We start from the raw sequence: 22,530 nt of genomic DNA on the forward strand, positions 1-22,530 counted from the left end.
GTAAAACAAGAATAAGGCAGAATAGAAATTTCAATGAAAAATGAGACTATGACATGAGCTGAGGCAATTGGGCATTTTTATTCCTGGGAAGAGATGTGTTTGAAACCACTTTCAACACATCAAGTTAGAAAAAAAAATCTTGTATGAGAGAGAGATGGGAAAAAAATATCAGAAGAAGGAAAAAATGTAAATTTATTGCCATTTCTCAGGCTCATGAAATAAGACACCAAAATGAAAAGAGAGCTGTTCTTTCCCTTGAATGTACTCCTATTGTTTTGCTTAAATCTGGCCTTCAATGTTTTCTACTCTCAGGAGAGGCCTCCTCACAGGAACCACACCATGCTGTCAACAGTTACATTAATCTCTCTGACAGTTCTTAGGAAAGGAGTTTGAACTCAGATACTACTCTTGGAAAAAAAAAAAAATACTGCATGCAAAAAACATCTAGTGGTTAAGGTTACTGGCACAAATTCAGCTGTCCAGTCTTCACTGTACTTAGTTTCTGGCATATCATAAAGGGTACCAACCCTGCTCTTTGCCAAACAGGCAAGAGAGTACAAATAGCAGGTTTCATCTTCCACTCACACCTAATGTTTCTGCAGAAAAGACTGGGTGAAACTGTGTCTGGAGAATAATATTCCTGATGGATCACAGAGAAATGTTAGGATGTAGGGAGTCCTCTTTCCTCCATTAAAAACTCTCAAGCCATATAATGGCTTTCTCTCACTACAAATCTCAATTTGCAGTTAAGGAAATACTGGGATAATTGGGAGACTGCCTAATGCTAGTTGTAAATAGTGACTTTCACAAAATTTTTCCAGCTGTCTGTTCAAGACTGTAGAGCATTTTTACATTGCTTAAGATGACAGAGTCAAATGGTTCATCTTTTTTAAAGATGTGAAGGCAGTGAATACATTTAGCTTGAACATAATAAACGTAGGGTAAACTATACCGTAAAGTGAAAACAAATAGAGCAGATGGCTAAGTGTCTATCCAGGGATATGCTTATCCATTCCAAATGTCAAGTGTTTTCAAGCTTAGTTTCTGTAAATGTTATGGTAACAGGTATTCTATAAAGAGTGCTCTCTTTTGGTCAGACACAGGAGAAGGTATTTCCTTAACAACGTATTTAATGTCATAAACGTTGATTATGTAGAAAGATGTAGAAGATCTCTCTTCTTACAGAGAATGTAGTCTCTGTAAGAACTGCCATATCAAATCTAAGAACAAGATCATATATTTATTCTGATACTCAGAAATGTATATTATATTTTAGATGGAGGAAAACCCTGCATCCTCCTTCTTTAATAACACAACTGAATAATTCATATAGGAACAGAGAAATCTGTTTCTGAGACAAACCATTTTCGTGTTCAAAAAGTATTATTTTTGTTCTTGCTTCAACATGCAACACTGCACACATGGGCAAAATGAAAATGGTCAGACCTTGTAAACATTCACCAGAAAAAAAATGTCTTTACTAAAACTGGAGACAGGGCTGTCCCCACAGTTTGCTCATGGATCACAACTCACATTGTAAGAATGTTAAAACACCAAGATCTCACAAATCCAGTAAAATTAAGAAATTGGAGAGGTAAATCTGCACTTTTATAATGGTCACCCATATTACTACATACTGTCCATATGCAGCTGTTTGGATAAACAGGTATCGGATGTCTGTATGAAAAATTGGGAAAACTGGTATTAGTCCCAAGAAAATACCCTTCCAGCTTAACGTGTACGAAAGCTTGTCTTGATGAGCTTCCTTCAAGTAAATGCAGAATCCTGGTCTTGCAAAGTCCATCAGATCCACATGTGACAGGATAGGAGATGGAAAGGACTAGTATTAATCTAGGCAGATGCTGCAGGGCTAGACTTCATTCATCCTTATTGGTCAAGATATTATTCCTACTTCGCTGCGTTTACTTTCTGGTGATCTGTTAGCAAGTCTTCATGCTCTTCATCAAAATAAAGTTGTACTTCATGACTTCAACAGAAGAAAGGGAAGAAACCTTCCTTTTTAGCTAGAAGCTCATTTTTACGTGCACTACACTGTTGCTAAGATGGAAATCCATCGCTGTCATTTTTACGTGCAAACGTAATTTCGTGATACTGCTATTTCATTTTATACACTTATTTTTGTTACTGTGCAGTATTCCTCCACTGTTGAGTGAACTAGCATTTCTTTCCACTCCTACTTCCGTGATATTAAATGATAAAAATTATTGAAGGTATTAACACTGTGAAAATGCCTAACTCTTTTTTCCACTAGGGAGCATTACAAATGAAGAATACGCATGTCCACAACTACTATATTACTTCACACATATATAACGAGATATGAAGTGAAGCTGTCTATTCATTATACATACATTTTCTATGTCATAAAAGTAGATGTATCCAGAAATGCTTAATTATAAATTTTAAATTCCTGTAAAAAAGGCTACAATTCAAATCAATGCACCTCACCCCCCATGAAACTTCCCCTCACTATAACTCATGCAAAGCCAACCTAAAAGGTCATCATTTTTGGAACTTCTCCTGGACATCCAGGAAAAGCTCTCTTGACAGGGAGAGTTATGACATGTTAAGAACAAGAACTAGTTTTTCTCAAAGCATCTGCCAGGGTTAAATATTTGCTTGTGTCTACAGTGATAAGAACAAGAACTAGTTTTTCTTGAAGCATCTGCCGGGGTTAAATATTTGCTTGTGTCTACAGTAACTGCACGCACTGTGCTGAAAATCACAACCCTCCAAAAAAGTATAGAACACAACGTTCGTGGAACATTGCATTTTCTGTAACATATTGTAAAAGCTGATGGAAATTAAAATTGCTACTGGAATATTACATGGTTAACAAATCATGATGTGTATTAAAGTCTCTACTGCATATGTAGATCCTGTTTTCTAATGCACAGCCAGCTGTCACAGAATCTCTCAGACAAAGAGTTGGAGGGTCAGTTGATCCCAAAACTACCTACTGGCTACCACTGTGTTTAGCCCAAATAAAATACGAGGAATAATTCACATACATTTATTCCATTTAGATTTTTTATGAGGTTCTTTAGAGACTGTATTTGTTCATACCTGCTGCATTTTCATTTTAAAAAGTCCTATGTAATACTGAGTCAGTACAAAACTGATTCACGTCCTCTCTGAACTCAAAATAATATTTAGCTTAATTATCAAGAACACGTAACAGTGTTTCATCCTTTACAGTGACTGACAAGAAAAATTTACCCCTTTAAAAAAATGCCAATAAATTTCTTGAAAACTGAATTGCAAAGCGCATTCATATCCTTCAAGCACTTTATGCCATAAGTTCCATCCTAGAAGGCAGAAGGAGGTTCACCTAGAACTGAATATACCATTTGGTGAAATTATAGCCACCTGTGAAGGTGCTAATGACACCCAAGGAACCAATGACACCCAAGCCCCAAGGAACACTGACACCTACAAGGCTGAGCAGCACAGAGAATTATCCAGGGAAAGGGAGGCCAAAACATCTCCCTGATGTAATTCAGGTCTAAAAAGTACTGGGAGAGGAAGGGAAAGAAAGAGAATGCTTTGATCTGAATAATGCCCAAAGATGGATCGGAGCTCAATGAGAAAATACAGGTCTGATACATCAGACTGTTCTCTGGAATAAATCCTGCAGATGCAAGATGGCATTAAAGAATACATTTCTACTAGGCTGATATGGAGTAGCTGACAGTTTCATGGGCCTTATCATGTTGAGCTCATGAGATAAAGAAAGTTCACTCAGCCGGAGGGCAAGGCTGGAATCTGATATGGCAGTGGTCTATACGGAACTAAAATTAGCCAGGGACTCATCAGCACTTAAAATTCACTTATCCCAGGGAAACATATAACACCACTTAACTAGCATAACCAATTTGCTTCAAAGCTGATAACGGCCAGGAAGTTATGGAGGAAATCTTGAACTTCAAGTTTAGAAAACTTTTCTTTAAATCTAACCATTTCTCCAGAGGCTTTGCACACACTGTCCAAATCCAAGTTCATAGACTGATTTGAGAAGCAAGATCTCTCTTTACTAACAGCCCAAAGATAACAAGCCATAGATTTTCACTGTAGGATGGTATCACCATCACAGATCAGATGATGAAAAAACTTCAGCCACCCTACCCTCAAGAGCCAATCACAGCATGTTGAGAAGAAATTCTTCAGTAAAATAAGTCCTGATTTTGGTTGACATTTAATGAATTTAGAAAGCTCGTTTGATGAGAAGGTATTTGCCTACTTATTGATTTCATTGAGCCTTGTCTGGATCCCGGTAAAATAATTTTATCAAAGAAAAAATTGCACATTTGTGTAGATTGAAAATTTATTTCTTTCTGCTAGAAAGATATCTTTCCAATTCAAAGGTCAACATGATAGAGGAATTATATCATCACAAGGAGCAATGAACATACACTTGCATATATAGTTCACAAAATAGAATTATACACTAAATTATCTAAACTTGGGTGTGGAAAAAGAAAAAAAAAATTAGTAAGTTTACTTGGTTTTACAGCTGTTCACTAAAGCACTCAAATATATTTTACACACCTCCAGACATACAGTTTGTCATCAGCAATTAGAGATAGATGGATAGTTGCTGCAGTACAGATCGAATAGTACACAACTCCATGCCACAAGGCATTCTGAAAATTCCTCCTAAAAACTCTGGAGGATGCTGAAGCAGTAGAACAAGAAAATATGCATACTACCTTCCAGATGTCAGTTCCAAGTACCCATTCGAGTATCATGAAATTTCAGTAAATGTTACCTTTCTAGGATAAGACAACGTATCAATTCCTTATCACAATAGCCAAGCTTGAGTTACTTGAAGCAAAAATTTTCTACTCCAGTCCAACAGCTTGTTTTTTTTATCCTGCTTATAGGCCAGACACTCGTTAACCTCTCAGATCTCTGGAGAGTTGTGGTTTAAGGGAACCCAGGAGGAAAAGACAAATTTGGAAAGCCATTTATCCATCTCACTAAAATTGAGACATTACGGTTTTCATTCTTCCTCCACTCCCCAAAATACCAAATTTCCATCATCAGAACTCTCTGAATAAACGAACATTTTGTTACTGGACTCAGGAAGAAAGAAACCACATGCCTGTTAGGGACAGAGTGAGGAGGAGTGGAGTATGTGCTTGGGAGCGTGTTTATTTGACTGGATTGCAGACGGTCAACTGAAGAACATGCAGATCATATATTTTTAAGCATTTCATAATGTCTTATTATTAATTCCAGCCAAAACCACCAAGACCAAAATTATCTGAAATTGGTGCTTGTGTGTCCTGACCCCAAAGCCAACAATGGTTCCATAAAAAAAATTAAAAAAAAATCCATGTTCCTCTCAGGTTTAAATTTATTTTTTTTATTGATTAGAAGGTAGTGCCCTTTAGAGTCGATGGAGAAGACAGGTCTCCATAACTAACAAACTGAAATGTAGTCCTGAGTAAATTTTACTTCCAGGAAACCAAAATGTTGCAGTCCTTGAGAGAGGGAGGCCATAAGCAGAGGGCTCTTCTAAAGGAAGGAGTTTTTATTGAACCTGTCACTTATCATTAAACACTCCATATTTTACCTTAGCCTGATATTTTCATTAGAGCATACAGACCTTTTTCATCTGTGAATGAAAGCATTCCCTTCAGCCTTCTTTTGAATATGGGGAAAGACTCTCCAAAATTGAGCCCACCCAAACAGGACAATTAGGTTCACAAAAGCAGGAAAAGCACTTGGGAAAATTGAGTAGTATTAATACTATGGTAGCTTACACATATCAATGTTGACTATCGCGTCCCACTTCAATCTTAAATTCTACATGCATTTAATAATGCCTATTTTTAATCTCAGAAATACTTGCATATAGTTATATAGAAAGCAAAAGACATCAGTGCAGAGTAAAACATAGCACAAGCAAACAGGAACAAAGTATGGACTGCTCTACAGATATCACTAATTGCAAAACCTGGATATAAAAAGGTAAAGATAATAAACTTATATACTTCGTTCCTAATTTTAGTCTCGCTGTTAGACTACCAACCTACCACAAAGTAACGCTGGAGAAAGAGAAAAATATCAAACAACTTGGCTTCCTCAAAATAGACAATTGGTGAGTTGTTTCTTGTTCCTGGACATAAGTTGGTTACATTGAAATTAAAAAAGAGGAAATATTTAAAGTAAAACCATGCCAACTATGCCATTCATAGTTTTATATCTATGATCTCTCTACTGCTAAAATACTTTGTAAGTAAAGAATTGGATAGGACATTGCAAGGACAGCTATACATTCTTAAAGAACTCTGATACAAAGCAGCACCATTTTTTGCCACCTAATTTCTGAGCAAAAGCTGCCTCACTGCTGCCAGCAAAGCTGTGCAATCTCTTTGAAGAATCAGAAACTGGTGTTGAATAGTTTTAACAGGGCTTAAAGTTATCAGTAACCAAAATACCACTGTCTGTCCACTGCTATGCATAATTGTACAAGCACATTACATAACTCACAGTTTTTTACAAAAACAAACCTTGAACCAAAATAAATCAGAAAACAAACCCAGCAGTTTTTAGTATGCACATAGGAGCTGACAGAAATCAGATTTCAGGCTTTTTCCAATGCATTCCATTTGTCTCAAAGAAAGAAAAGTGAAAAGGGGAAGAATAATTGTGGGGAAAAGAGCCCGAACAGAAAGCTGCATCTATTAAAATCTGAAAGAGCTACATAAAACCCAAGAATATGGTCTTGTGGAACAGTGTCATTTGCTTAATACTCCATGCACATAATTGCAAGGCAAATGTGAAGTACCACTTAGCTTTTCAAACTTAAGATATAGATTTATTCAAATGCAGATTAGAAATCTAACCAAATATTGTATTAGTTTTAGGATTTTTTTAAGACATTTCACTAATACCAGGAGGATTGTGTTATTTAAACTTAAGCTGCCACATAATGAGAGCCTTGTGGATTGCCATAGCGTTACAGCCACAAAACCCATCAGCAGATGTAGAAATCCCGCATCCCCACCTTTTATAAAAGTCTGCAGTTATGAAATCATTTTCATACACTTGGAACTTAACTCTTTCAGTACTCTGAATGTAAAGGACTGGAACTGAGGGGAAAACCACAAAATGGTGCATCTGAGAGCATTCCACATGGACGCATGTTTCTGTGGTTCTTTCAAAAGTTCTTAAAGAGTTGAAACCATCCCCCTGGAATTCCACAGAACAGAGTAAAGAAGTATCTGTTAAACTAACCAGGGCATTTATTTTTGCTAGTGAACTATTAGGATTTATTCTGTGTCTTCACTGTAGATGTACTAAGATACATAGCTGCTAACAGGAAACAGGACTTAACCTAGGATAATAAAGGAAAATACCTAAGAGAAGGATTTCTCTCTGAAGATTTAAAAAATAGTTTTAAAAGACTGCAAGGGTATATTACTGTTTCCATGCTTGTTTTCACTCACCAAAAGGAGAACTATTTTTGTAAATTAAAGAAGTCACAGGGAAAACATCTACTATCTCCTCACTTAGCAACATGGTATTTTTGCTTTACTTCATGGCAATAGTTCAACACTTTTATGACAGCACTTGAAAACTTACCGTTTGATAAAACATCTTGTATTAACATATAGCACAATGAGAAACGTTTGATTTGCTTTTATACCAGTGACTTTCATGTACCTAGGCAGATTTGAGGTAACCAGCTAATTCTGTGAGGCAGCAGGATGTTATTATTTCAGAAATAAAGCAAACTGACTAGTAAGCACACCAAGGACTCACAAGGTAGAGCAGGGTTTCACTGTCAAACAAAGATGAGTAAACACTCAAAACATGGTCCTCCAGTTACCCCACAATAATTCCAATTTGTAAGAATACTTACGTGCTTATCTTTAATTTACTGAAGGCACCAATATAAGGTAAAACCAGCTGGGAAAATACACAAAACAGCTAAATAAAAAGGCTGTTAGAAAAGCAGTGAAGAAAGAAATGTCACACCAAACTCAATACCAGAAAGATAAAATTAGTTCAATGCACTTCATAATCGAGTAGACAGGTAAAACTATTTTCCTTTTGATGAAAATGGAGTAAGCTACAAAGGCAACAGAAAGGCTGCTTTCTTTAAGATGCTCTGGGATAGATGTGTGCTTTTAAACAAATTTCTTAGGTAACAGCTATGAAAATGGACCAGAAGGTACAGTGGAAAGCAAGGTAGTTAAGCCTGGCTGAATAGCCATATTGCTTTAATTCAATTCCCATGTTACCTGAAGCTGTTGGGAGCTGTCATTGAGATTATCCTCTCGTCTCCTGGCCTCCTCCAGCATCTGTGCACTCTTCTTTTTCTCCACTTGCTCTTTGTGCTTCAGATTTGCTACTTTCTTATTTTGATCTTTAACTTGCCTGTAAAAGAGAAGAGCACTCAGAGCGCAGTCCAGAGCATGCTTCCCCATCAGCCCTAGCACTGGGCAACTGGACTGGGGAAGAGTGGAACTCTCAAGTACCATCATTTCATTTCCAGAAGGTCACCAACACCAACTCATTCTTGAGCATTACCCTCAACTGTTAATTCAGACAAAAGAATGCTTTGTTTTGCTCATTACTATTAACCTAAATGTGGACATTTCTGAAACAAACCCCTTAATTATTATTTGGTATAAACTATTAATCAAAAGGTGCACCTGCCCTCTTGTGGCTATGTGGCAGAAATCTTCCCTTTGTTCATACATGCACACACCTATAAAAACCACAGACATCTAACAGCCTATTTTGGTTTGGGTACCACTATACCTAAAGAAGGAAAATAGGAGGATCAAAGGAAAAACCCAGTGAAACATGACTTGACTATAGAGGACTACCTACAAGATTTAGGCAATCTGTTTCCAGAAGTAAAACCATTTTTTTTCAACCTCAAGTTCTACTTGTTTACTAGATATTTTGAGGGATTTCCTACCCTTTCTTTTTACAGAATCAAGACAGAGCAAGTAAGAACAAACTATTTCAGAAAGTGTGCATAATTTCCTTTTCACTTGTATCTATGAATTATTTTTGATGATCCTGGCAACTACCACTGCCTGCAGACAGGGTTTGGCCTTTCTGGGCATTAAGACACATGGAGTATTGAATCTAATTACACACTCTTTAATCTCAGCCTCTTGACCACAGAAAACTAAAGTCTAAACTTTTAGTCCAATCAAAACAAAACAGGCTAGCTTTGCTTCCTCAGCCCTTTTCTCCATAATTATATCTGGAGTTTGGATTTTGGAATAAAAGACAGATTCTTTCGTCGCAAGATTTCCCCAAAACATCATGCAAGTAGTAGAGACGGCTCTTTAATTTACTGTTTAGAAAGCAGAATGATATACTAGCTTCATATCTGGTATGTTATCCACATTGAGAGGGAAGAAATTTTCTTCTGTATTTCAGAAATACTTTGAGAACGGATCACAAACAGCTCTGATTGCTTTAGTATTTTCTTCAGAACTCATAACAAAAGTATGATCAAGAACACGTCTCTTCGTAATGTCTACGTTCAAATTATGTGGCACATGGCTAGTCAGTGCTAGTCAGTGCTTTGAGTTCTTCCAAAAAAAAAGAAAAAAAAGTAGGTTCAACACTAAGCTTTGCTTTTTGCAATGTAAGCCAACTGGAGCTGGGAAAATTGCAAAGACAGCAAATTTTCCTCGGTGCTAAACAAACTTCTATGAGTGTGAAAAAGTGCTGATGGCCTCCAATGACCAAGAAAAAAAGGCAAGTCCTTTTTTGATGATGTTAAAAAATTATTGGCATACTTAACTACCTTGTCCAACAGTTACAGCTGATTTGAGTCAGGATGCTTTTTAAACACATCCAGTATAATTGTTAAGTTATTCTAACCCAGTGCTGCACACTGGCAACGGGCGCATTGCCCAGTTTGAAAGGAGACTTCTTCAGTGATTAAACAACTTATTGGAAATATTATGTTGGCATCAACTCAGCTTGTACAATAAATGGTTCTATCCGTCCAACAAAATAAACATAGAAAGTACGGCTAAGTCAGTGCAGAAATGAAAATGTGTCAGCCCCACATGTTCAACACCACATGAGAATTCTTATTCAACTCCTAAATTAAGACTAGTGGAATTAATTATTTTTTAAAAACTTTCAAACCTAGATTCACCTGTTGGGGAAAATGGTTTGTGTTACTGTAATCACTGGTTAGATAAGAGACAGCAATGTTAATAAAGTCACAACCTTCATCAAAATAAATATGAAGTAGATAATCTCTCACAGGGTCCATAATGTTTTCAAAGAAAACATTTATTTCAAAGAAAGGGCTAATTATAAACACTATTGACAACCACCTTCGCATGTCTGAACCAAAATCAATGCATTTCTAAAATATTAGGTAGATATTTTGAGATAAACTCAAGCTTTCCTAAAGCAGTTTAAAAGATGGAAGTCTTGAATTTACTTAGGGCTTGTAATACTCGGATCAATCCTCATAACTGTCATACTGTTTGGAAACTTGAGTTCATATAATCATAGAACAGGTTCAGTTGGAAGGGTCCTTAAAGATCACCTAATTTCAACCCCCCTGCCATGGGCAGGGACACCTTCCACTAGACCAGGTTGCGCAAAGCCCCACCCAACCTGGCCTTGAATCATGTGCAGGCTACAACTATCACTCTATACCTCTGCTGTCAAAAAGCAACAAAGGTTGGGCATTAAACCTTCAAACAATACAGGTATCTATGTCATTACCTAAAATTTCCCCAACTGCTTAACTACATAGACTGTGAAGGTCACATGAAATTTGAAATCTTTAAATCTGAAAGTCTTACAGTCATTTGATGCATAAAAGCACATTTTGTCTTATCTCAATGCCCATGGTACCAAATGATAACTCTCACTTCTATAATACTTACAGTGACATAAGAGGTTTTGCATATACAAGCCCATAGCTCTCGTACATTTGCACTACGGAAGTTCTGTGAAACTGTAACGAATCCATACTATGACTCTGTAAATAATTCTCCTTTTTCTCTGCCAGATAACTTTCAGTCTTCAAAGCGGACGTCAGAGAATCATGTTTTTATATATGCAAACAATATTTAAAAATATTTAAATATAAACACGAACACATATTTTTAATATCAACAGACCTCAGAAGCTTGATTAACAGGAATCACACAATTCACTACTCAGTAAGACACTTCTGGTGCTATTCTGAACACTGAAATACTACTGATGATTGTTATAGAACAATTTCATCTTCACACAACCACTGAACAATGCGCATAATTGGACAATAAAATGAACTGGAATAATAAAACAGAACACAACCAGTATGTGTCTTGAGTAAGCAAACTGCAACTGGTACATTCTATGAGGAAACAGTCAACAAGAAAATAAAGATATGTCATATGTGCACAAGACAACTAATTAGGACTGCAGAAAGAAACAAAGCCCTGGAATTCCCTCAGTTTGAGAGACTCATTTTGTAAACTCAATGTTCTTTTAACTCTTTTGAATGCAATTACACACACATACAGCACATAAGCCTTTCAAAGGGACAGTAAAGTTGTGAAGAAGCCCTTCATCTGTAAAAGTATTTTTATTACAAATAAAAAAAAACTGCTCAAGATTAAAGACAGCAAAAAGAGAAGGAATTAATTATAATGATGGCAAAAGCTTTGAGATTTGAGTGTTTTTTAGAAAGCGTTAGTGTTAGCATGTACAGCAACTGAGTAAACACCAATTTGCAGTGTGCACATGGAGTTCTCATCATGACCACATGAATTTCTGAGAGATATAGGCCATAAAAAGTATTACCATAAGTACATATTCTTACTGAAACATCTTTTCAAAACGGGACTACAGAGAGAGAAAGAATGGTGGTGATCCTAATAAAAATTGGAGAACCAGTTCATGTTCAGTGAGATAAAGCTTTTAAAGAAGGATATCACTGGAACCAACAGAAACAGTAACAAAATAACAAAAGCAAAACTACCTCATCTCAGATGATGTTTATTCTCAGTCACCCGCAAATCAAATAATAAAAGAGACACATATAAAAGAAGAAAAATCTAATGAGAGTGCTCATGTACTGTTACAATGGAATACATTAGAGGAAAGGAAGCAAAATCTAAATCAGGCTTCCGACTTAAAAAAATAAACCCCAAACTCTTTCAACTAAAGACAGGCCAAGATTTTCCAAATTAAAGATTTCACATCCTTTGATTTTGGGTGCCCAATTTAAGCCATATGCCTGCTGAAAAAGATCCAGATTGAGAAATCTGGACACTGAAAATAATTATTAAGTTCTATGACCTTTTTTAATTTTTTTTTATTTTTTTAATGAAACAAAGCTGTATCACTTAAAATAAGCCACAGCTTTCCAATTCGCTGTGAAATTCTTGAATTTCCAATGATGAAGTACAGCTAAGCACCATGGGGAATGAATTAAAAAAAAAAATCACAATAAGCAATAAAAACTTTCAAATGAGAAGATTTCACATTTTAAAATAATTTTAAACCGGGAAGACAAATATAAGCAATAGAAAACCAGTGGACCATCAAGCATTCCTGAAAAGTGGAAAGTCATATTGTTACCTGTGAGTCCTTTGGAAGAGTTTTCTTCCCTAATATAAATACAAAATATATACACACATACTATATTTCACCTCATGAATACACATATGAGGGGAAAATATACACAGATCCTGTGCACAGCTACAGAAATAGCCCATTTTATTCATCTGACTTTGGTACTCAGAAAATATTTCCATGTGTCAGTCAGCCATGTCAGAAAGATTGTTTAGCTCAAGTCTTCATTGACGTAGCATTACTACCACCCACAGGACAGTCCTCTGTTGCTGCAGCTACTAATCCTAATGGACAGATGAACTTCATTTGCTTTAAAGCATGCTTTGCTCGTCAACATAAGTTAAACTGATGTAACAGTCAACATTACCGAAAAAAAAAAAAACTTGAAAGAAAACTGTATGCAATGAAGTAATACATTTAGTTTAAAATTGCCAGTGTGCCTTGTGTTATGAAATATTAAATTCTACAATGTATAATAGAGAATCACAGAATATCTCAAGTTGGAAGGAACCCATAAGGATCACTGAGTCCAACTCCCTGCTCCTCGCAGGACTGTCCAAAACTAAACTGCACAACAAAGCTTGTTGTCCAGATGTTCCTTGAACCGTGGTGCCATGACCACTTCCCTGGGGAGTTTGTTCCGGTGACTGACCACCATTTAGTGAAGATTTTTTTCCTAATATCCAACCTGAACTTCTCCTGATGCAGCTTCATTCCATTTCCTTGCGTCCTATTGCTGATGACCAGAGGGAGGAGCTCAGCACCTCCTCCTTGGCCGCCCTCCTTGAAGAAGTTGATATAATTGCATAAGATCTCAAAGCACTTTGTAGTCCTAAAAGACGCAGCAAAATACATTTATTCACTTGTGGAATTAAATGGAGCAGCCACCTGCAAAACTATGATATACAGCAATTTAGGCCAGAGGGCAAAACACACTATAATGGGAAAAAATTCCAGAAAGAAATGCTGGAAGGCAGGAAACAATCAGCTAAGTTGTCCACACCTTCATTAGCAGTCTTGTTCATTAATGATTAAATAAGTGAGGAAAAAGAAGAAATTTTTACTGGGGAGAAAAAAGAAATCAACAAGATCAACACAACGGGATGCTAGTGATCTGAGTTGGATTGATGTAAAACTCACAGGAAAGTGTCCAACTTACTCATTACTCCTGCCATTTCCTTCATCACTTCTCTGTTTTTAAGGTCTCCCCCACCAAATGTTTTAGCTGGCCACAACCTCAACTTTAACTTATGCATTTAAATGATCATAAACACACCGACATAGATGAGTTGTTGGGTTTGTTTTTTTGTTGCTGGGGTGGGGTTTTTTGTTTTGGTGGGGTTTTCTTTTTTTTGTAGTTTTGGTACACAAAGGAAAACATTTACATTCTGAGAAGCGTAACAGAGAACGCCAAGAAGAAATTCTTCCCAAAAACACTACTTTGTTTTGAAAAAAAGAAACCCCCCTTTTCTGAAAGGTTTTGCTGTAGTTTTTTGTTGCTCAGAACTCACTTCACCTTATCAGTGGTTTATCACCAAACCACAGAGGATAATGGCAGCATTCAGAAGGCCTAATTGCTTAACCTCAAAAAAAAAGAAAGTGATGAAAGGAAGCTAAATAAGTGATGAAGGAAACAGGACTGACCACATCACACAGTCCTATCACCACAATTGGGTGTCCGATTGACAGTCAAAGAAAAGTTGGCAAAGACTGAACAAGTTCCCTATCTTATGCACTGGAATATTAGGATTATGGGAGTTACACACTGCTGAATTTCTACACGGTATGGGTGAAATTATTTTTTTTCGAACAGTAAGCATTATCTGGGCCTCTTCTTTTGCTTTGTTGGGCTGTACTGAGCAATCCCAACTCCTTAAGTAGCTTCTCACTATTCTTCAACATTATAATAAGGTCAAAGAACAGTGCATTAAATTACTAAGTTAAAGGAACAATAATTTTACTATGCTTTTCAGCTTGCTTTAATCTTACTGCCTCTGTGGTGCATTGCATTCAAGCTAAAAGATGGATATATACATACTTTGAATGAGTTGCTCTGGTTTGGACGCACAGCTGGCAAACTCCAGCACTCAGCTACCTCTTCTGCTTGTGCGTGTCTCCTCCCACAATCTATCATCCTTTTGTTACACTGTTCCTCGCTGTTTTGTGCCGTTTATATGACAAGGTAACATATGCCAATGAAAATTTAACTGGTATGTTGCATGTGAGTCAAGTTGTCCCACAGTGGCTTTAAGAGATGGGGAGGGTGAACTTCATTTCCTGAAGCTAGGAAACTTCGATTTTTAAAAACAAAGCGTGTGTTCAGATCAGCACTGGAAAGGGCAAGGGATGAAGACTAGAAAGGCTATAGGAAATCAGCTTGTCCCAGATTTTAGGAACAAGAGCTTAACTGTGTCTGAATCCAGAGGTGTGGAAGTCAAAGACTAGAAGCAGATCTCTACTCTACAACAGTCATTGTCTTTCCCAGTGTTAGGAATTATCTGGATGATATCAATGCACACTTCATGATGCAGACAGCACTTTAGCCTGCACCTCTCACTCTAGCTAAAAAACATTGAGGTAATATTCCAGAAACAGATGATGGGAAAAAATGGGAAAGAGGAACATATGACATATAAACCCAGAAACTCAATATAATAAAAAAAGGTAACCCAAACCCTCCTATCACTTGAAAACACCTCAAAAAGAAGCCCCATCACCTGACCCATTAGCAATACTTAAATTTTATAGATAAGCATATTTGAAGTAGTGAGGTGGCACAAGTTATTAAACGCTGGAACTCGATGATTTTAAGGTCCTTTCCAACCCTAACTATTCTATGATTCTATGTTTCGTGAGAGGATTTTAGCAAGTCCTAACCAGAAACAGCTACCAGCCTACACTACAGATAGATAACTGCAAAAATATACTCTCTTTAAAGGTAATTTCTTTAGGAGTAACTAAAGGCCTTCAAAGTCAGGTCCAAGCTTCTCTGAGGTAAAACGTGTCAACTGTCGAATACAGCCACCTCCCACATTTGGCCACACAATGCATAATTATAGGCTAATACAATTTTTTCCAAGTTTTTCTCTTCTTGTATTAACCTCTCTAACTCAGTCTAGCAGAAAACCAAGAAATATAATCAAAACCACACACACACTAAATGTGAATGCTACAGGTGCCTCCCGTGTGAAATGTTATTTCTCAGCAATAAGTAGGGAACACACATTTACGGAAACAATTTTCCTCATGAGAGAGTGAAATGGTGTAGCGTCAACAGTCAATGAATTAAGAGAAAGGTACATAATAAATACATTAACAGAAAGAAACCTAACAAAGGATGAGTAGCACATGTCCCAAATGCATGCTCTAAGTACTATCAAACTAAGCTATTTCAGGGAAAATAGATCTATTTTTTCCTTCAATCCCTTGACTGAACAAACCCAGAATCAAGTAGGCTACTCTCTGGTTCTGAGGCAGTAGCCCAATCACATACAAATGCCGTTGTCTTAGTAGAAAATAGAAGAAAAATGTGCCTTAACCAATTGGCTAAAATTGAGGGATTAACAGCAGAGATTAACAGAAGTGTCTTCATTTTAGTGCAACAAGTCCATATCAAATTAAGCAAACCAAAGGTTCACTTTCAGACAGGGCCAGATACAACATACTAAAACTAAGATGCTCTAAAAATTTTAGGTAAACATCTATAGCACCTCATGTTTCCACTAATCTGTAATTCCAGTTTTGTAGATATAATCCGCTACACCTACCCCACTACTGTGCAGCTATAAAACCCCTAAGAAAACTAATGTGCAGCTTCCCAACTATTTAAATTCTCAGCATCTCTTGACTAGGAAGCATGTTTTGTGATGAAAATAATTCATACATTACCATAACTTCATAGTGGATGTAAAATTTGAAATCAGGCTTCAGAGATTAAATATAAAATTAATTATATGTCCAATTCTATAATTATTTTTGAAAGCTGATAGCAGTTGAACTAGGAAAAAAATCTTTAACCTGAAAACCTTGCACCACTATATTTTACTGAAACTAAGAGCTTTAAAAATACATACTCAAGGCGAACTCTGAAATAAATCTGTGAGGTAACGATATAGGTGTTCCTTTGTTAAAGAGAAATACTAATGCATTAAGGACCTTAATAAAAGCATGCAGTAGCTCAACAAATAAGTTTGTTCTGTTGTATTTTTTCTTCTGTTTTGTTAATTGAGCAAACAGATGCAAAGCCAAAAATGACAGTTATAAAATGGCTGATTAGGCCTCAATGTGGATTCTTTCTCCCTGCAACACACTGGGTTAGTTGAATTTGGCCCTAACAGTGTGGGACAAGTCCCAAAGGTGCTGTTCTTTTTACCTTTAACTCCAGTGCACAAGCCAACCACCCTGTGAACAGATCACACACAGCCAGTCACTCTGCTCTGGAGACCTGCACCACTTGGCTGAAAGAAGCATTTTCTAAACAGCAATAAAATCTTCCTTATGAATGGAATTTTATTGAGGTTTCAGAAGGTATTTCTGTGATCTGAGATCACACATGTCTCTCTTAACTGCAGTCTCACTAGCCAGAAAAGAAAACAAATCATAATACAGCAGTTGTTTTCTTTCATATGGGTATGAGATCTTTTCATTCCTTCTAGAATAATACCTGATACAATCAATAATTAAAAGAAAATTTTAATGCAAAAATCAGCCACCGAAACAAAATAAAAAATTAAATATAATATAAGAAGAAAAAAAAATTAAAAGCAAAGCATTTAAGAACTATGCTAGAGTAACTTATGTTTATCTTACAGCATACACTGAACAAGCTATCAAGCAAGAAAAGTCCTCTTCTAAAAATGTGCATAAATTAGGGATAACAGTTGAATATTATCCTGTCATTTTGAAATAGCATATGTTAAAAAATCAAGATATGTCTTACACTTTGAAGCTGACAGCTAGTGAAAACAGTCATCAGCAAAAGGTATTAAACTGAGCAGTAGCCAAGGGCAAAAAAAGAAAGCATACTGAATGTACCAACTCAGTGGAAGAGGATTTCTGATTTAAAAGCAAAGATATGAGGGCAGTGATCCTAGTAGGACCACTCTGAAAAAAATGTAAAACAGACCATTTTGGGGCTAAAAGCCTGATGACTTTATGTTGCTGAGACACCCAAATAAAATCTTACATAAGTTAGCTCATCTCCTAAAACCAACATTGTTTTCTAGAAGAACCTTTCAAACAGATGCTTTCTAAAGATGTGAATGGAAAAAGTTCTATCTTGTTACGTATAAAGAAGCTCAAACCTGATCCAAAGAAGATCAAATCTGATCCAAAATTGGCCATTCCCAGAAACCATACCGGGAAAAAGTATACAAAGGGATAAGGTTGATTGAAGATAGTGTTACCACACTCACCAAACCGCACCTTGCTACAGCATCTTCATTATCATGAGAATGTGATGTGGGAAGTATACAGGTCTATTTTGATATCCACTGGTCAGAAATGCAGACTACAGTGACTCTCAGAATAGCATGTTTGGCATATTTCTTCCGGGTGCGTAGCAAACAGATTTATTAAGAGGTATCTACTCCTATGAAATACAGTCTGTTTCAGATTTAGAGGCATTGAGGAAATCTTTGGTTTTGATCAGGTTGCGTAAGAGTACTGCGAGATGGCAGCACTCTAGTTTGGATAGAATCTGAACTGCAGCTATTATAAGGGGGGTTTTTTGGTTCTTTTTGTTTTTGTTTTTTTCCTCAGCAGGTGTTTATTTTGAGGAGGATAAACTTAAACTCAGTAGTGCAAATGGTTCTGAGTTTGGAGATCTTTATAGACACAGAAAAGAAGTAATTTTTAGGAAAATTTTATGCATTCAACAAGAGTGTGATGTACTTGTAGAAGTAAGGGTGGGAAGCTTAACCGAAACAGAAGATGCTATTGGAAGCCCCACAACATAATTTAGGACAAAAATCAGAATAAATTGGAAATAATAGCATGTACTTACCCCTTCTATTTAACATTAACTAACACAGTAATACTTTAAAATGATCTTCTGAATGTTTGGCTTTTCATTCATACTATGAGGTTTTTGCCCTAGTTACAATGTTCGAAGCTTTAAGCATTTAAAAATACAAAGCAGGTTCCTTCAGCTACATTTCAGCTGTCATCTGTCCATGTGATCTAAGCGTACTCACAAAGAACATGCACGGAAATAAGCAGTTGAAGGATACAAACTGTCAAAAACTCTGTGCCATGCCCCATCTTTTTGAGCAAAGACATCTGCATATTCCATATTAAAATGTGAAATCTGTGCTGAAAGCAAGAGATGAGAAAGGGAAGAAGAGATGTTGCTGTAAACTAGGGAGTAAAAAACAAGTTATTTGCATCTCACTGATAACCTTCATATAATGCGTGGTTTTGAACTATGCTCAAAACCTTCATTGTAGGGAACAGTCCCTTGGGAGAAATGATCATGAAAAATTTCCTTTAAGAAGAAATTACATAAAATGTTGCAGTTATTACATGAGTGTTGTACTCAAATGAACCAGAAATTTATTTTTTTTTCACATTCCAAGTCAGTGGCCACTTCTGCAGTGCCTAATAAAGCTTTTACCAGTAACTTCATTTAATGCTCTCAGTTATTTTCCTACAGGACGGCCTAAAAGCAATGATGAAAAAGTAAAAAAAAAAAGATCACTTTTCAGAGATACAACATCCCCACTGAAGCCTGCATGGCTAAGATTCTTTACCCTTACATACACTTGCAGAGTAAAGTTGCATTATGGCACCTCTCTTTCAGTTCCTAGCATGTGGGACTTCATCAGACATAGCATGAACAACTCAAGACATTGAAAAAGCAAGGGGAATTCTGCAGATAATCTTGAGTATTGCTGGTGCTCAGAAGGGAAACAACAAGGTCATTGCTATTAGTGCCAGTGAGACTGCTAAAGCTAAAAGTTGGACTGATGCTGAAAGCAAAGGAAAACAACATATGCTTTTCAGAGCTACAGTAAATCCATGACTTGAGGAGTCACAAATTTACATGCTAGAAGGGAGCTGTGCAACACAGGAAAGTAGGAACTAGCAGGAAAGCAGACTCAATTTTCTGCACCTTTAGCAATCTTCTGTCAAGGCTGGCACTGAGTACACCCTCTTGGCAACGGCCAGCTTTTGGCAGCTGTAATTTCTAGGACCAAATGAGGCTCTGCTGGTCTATCTATAGAGAGCATTTTGCAATTCACGTTTCCAATTCTTCCTCACTCTTCTTTTTTAAAAAAGGAGACAGATTACTTGTAATGATCAAGTTCATTCCAGAATGCTTGAAAGAAGGATGCTGGTACTGGATCACTCCAACTCAGCTATCATGCCAAAACTACCATCATGCTTGATTCCAATTTCTATCAAATCTGTTCAGTATTTTAAATAGATACATAATAATGTTCCATGTAAAGACACTTTAAGTTGAACTGAGTATGCTGGGTCACTAAATGATAAGTGACACTTCACTCCTTAGAGTTAGGAGTTAATTAGCCAATCATGAAAAGAAAGTGACAAACTGGAAACATTTTCTTCTCCAAGGAAGAGAAAAAAAAAGAAAAAAAAAAATCTTTTAATTAATTTAATCAAGAAGAATGGCCTATCAGCCAGGTAAGAAGGAAATTAAATACGTTTCTGAGAGCATGATTAAATCTGTCTGAATTACCTGGGGTGCTTTAAGAAGACAACTGGATAGAAAAGCTGACATATTTCAGCATGAAAGGGGCCCTCTGTTGTTTGCAAAGGAAGAACATGTTACGCAAAAGGAGGGAATACTTGACTGGAGCTACCCTGTCAGGACAATTAAATGGAAGAGAGACACAGGAGAGAAAGAAGAAGGGGGAAAAAGAGCTTAACAATTTAATCTTAGTCTAAGAATGTTAACTGTGTTTTTATCTTGCAATATCTAATAGGTGATTTTGGATGTTATGGATAAGTAATTTTATTTTCATTCTATAGTAATGTGATTAAGAGTGATTTCAAATTAATTGAGTGACAGCAACAGAAGTGTGCATTAAATCTATAAACTGCATGACTACAATAAATATCCATGCTTACCTAGAATATTTTTCATGCAAAGATGAGAGACTATTTGCAAAGATGCACAGGACAGTTAGGAAAGCTGGTTTCACAGGAATCAGGATGATTGGAGGGTGATGAGGCACTGGAACACCTTCACCAAAGAAAGTGGTAAATGCTCCATCCCTGGAAGCGTTGAATGTCAGGTTGGACAGAGCCTTGGGCCCCATGTTCTAGGGTGAGGTGTCCCTGCCCATGGCAGGAGGGTTGGAACTAGATGATCTAAAGGTCCTTTCCAACCCTTCCCACTCTATGATTCTACGAAAAATACTAGCTAGTGACCAGTAGCAATCAGAAATGCTCTCAGCTGATGAGTAAAGTACTGAAAGGCACACCTGAAACACAAGAGTTCAATGCCCTCATCTGAGGCAGTGAAGTCACCTTGTGCACAAGTCAAAAATGGAACTTGATCTTCACAAGTAACACAAGAACTAAAGGTAACATTTCAATTTGGTCACAGACTAAACAGACGAGAAGTAACTTCCTAGCCAGCTGGAAACCTCACAGCAGAAAAAATGCTGTCTCAACAAGGCAGCTGGGAAAAAGCTAAGAGAGTCAACTATGCTCTGTTCTATTTACCCACAAGCTGAGCAAGAGAAAGCCTGTGACAAAAAGGGTTGTGAATAATGAAAACTGGTTCTTTCAAACTGAATGACAAGTGCAGTGGACTGTCCCACCATATTTTTCTTACTTCTTTCTTTTGTTACAGCTGTAGTGCTATGGAATAACAAGACAGTTATTCATCCTGTTTTTCAAGGTCAATATTATGCAACAAATTCTTATCAAAACCAAACAAAATGTGTAGAGTTTGTCCTAGAATACAGATTAATTTACCATACTAACTTAGAATCATGGAGTAGTTTTGGTTGGAGGGATTACTGAAGATCACTTGGTACAATTCCCTGCTCAAAACAAGGCCAAATTAGAGCAGACTGCTAACAGCTTTGTTCAGATGAGTTTTGAATAGCTCCATGAAGACTCCTTGGCCTCTCTGTGTATCTGTTTCAGTTTGACTACACCACCATGAACTTTTTCTGCCGATTATCTTACTGGAACTTTGATTGGAACGTGTTGCAATCTGTGTCTGTTGCCTCTCAACCTTTTACTGAACACCTGTAAGGAGAGTTGCTGTGTCTTCTCTGGATGTTCCCATCAGATAGAGACCACAGTGTCATCTCCCATGAGGCTCCTCTTCCTACTCCTGAACATAACCAGTTCTCTCTGCCCCTCTTCATACACCATGTGCTGTAGCACCTAGTCATGTCACTGGCCTGCCTGCCTCAACTCACTCCACTATCCCAATGTCTTTCTTGTACCTGGAAGTCCCAAACTAGACATAGTATTCCAGATACAGCCTCACAAGTGCCACGTAGAGGGTAAAAACAACTCTTCTTGCCCTGCCAGCTATGCTTCTACTAATGCAGCCCAGTATGTATTTGGCTTTCTTCACAGGAGTATGACACTGTTGACTCAAGTTCAGCTTGTCCTCAGCCACTCTTTGGTCCTTCTCCATGAATCACCCTTCTAACCAGTTGACCCTCAGCTGGTACAGATGTGGGGGTTATTCAGCTCCAAGTGCAGAGCTTTGTGCTTGCCTTTCATGAGGTTTCTGCCAGTTAATTTCTCCAGCCTGTCAAGGTCACCCTAAATAGGAGCCCTGCCCTCCAGCATATACTTCCCATAACTATTCATGTCAGTTTGCTATCATCCGTTAAAATGCTGAAGGTGTATTGTGTCTCATCATCTACATCATTAAGAAGACATTAAACGGTGCTAATTACCTTCTGAGCCAGTCATGTCGTCACTGAAAGCAATCAT

General features: G+C 37.1%; 1 protein-coding gene across 1 annotated transcript in view; it reads right to left on the reverse strand.

Annotated features, from left to right (window-relative positions):
• LOC104408822 (ELKS/Rab6-interacting/CAST family member 1) overlaps window positions 1–22,530 on the reverse strand; it is a gene marked incomplete at its 5' end in the record, with an annotated part of 177,792 nt that overhangs the window by 123,034 nt on the left and 32,228 nt on the right. The window contains one exon of the mRNA XM_010018544.1: window positions 8,277–8,412. Within this exon, the coding sequence (XP_010016846.1) occupies window positions 8,277–8,412 (136 nt within the window). The remainder of the gene's footprint in view (window positions 1–8,276; window positions 8,413–22,530) is intronic.

This window comes from Nestor notabilis, unplaced genomic scaffold (assembly GCF_000696875.1).
Source record: "Nestor notabilis isolate BGI_N333 unplaced genomic scaffold, ASM69687v1 scaffold5557, whole genome shotgun sequence".
NCBI lineage: Eukaryota > Metazoa > Chordata > Aves > Psittaciformes > Psittacidae > Nestor > Nestor notabilis.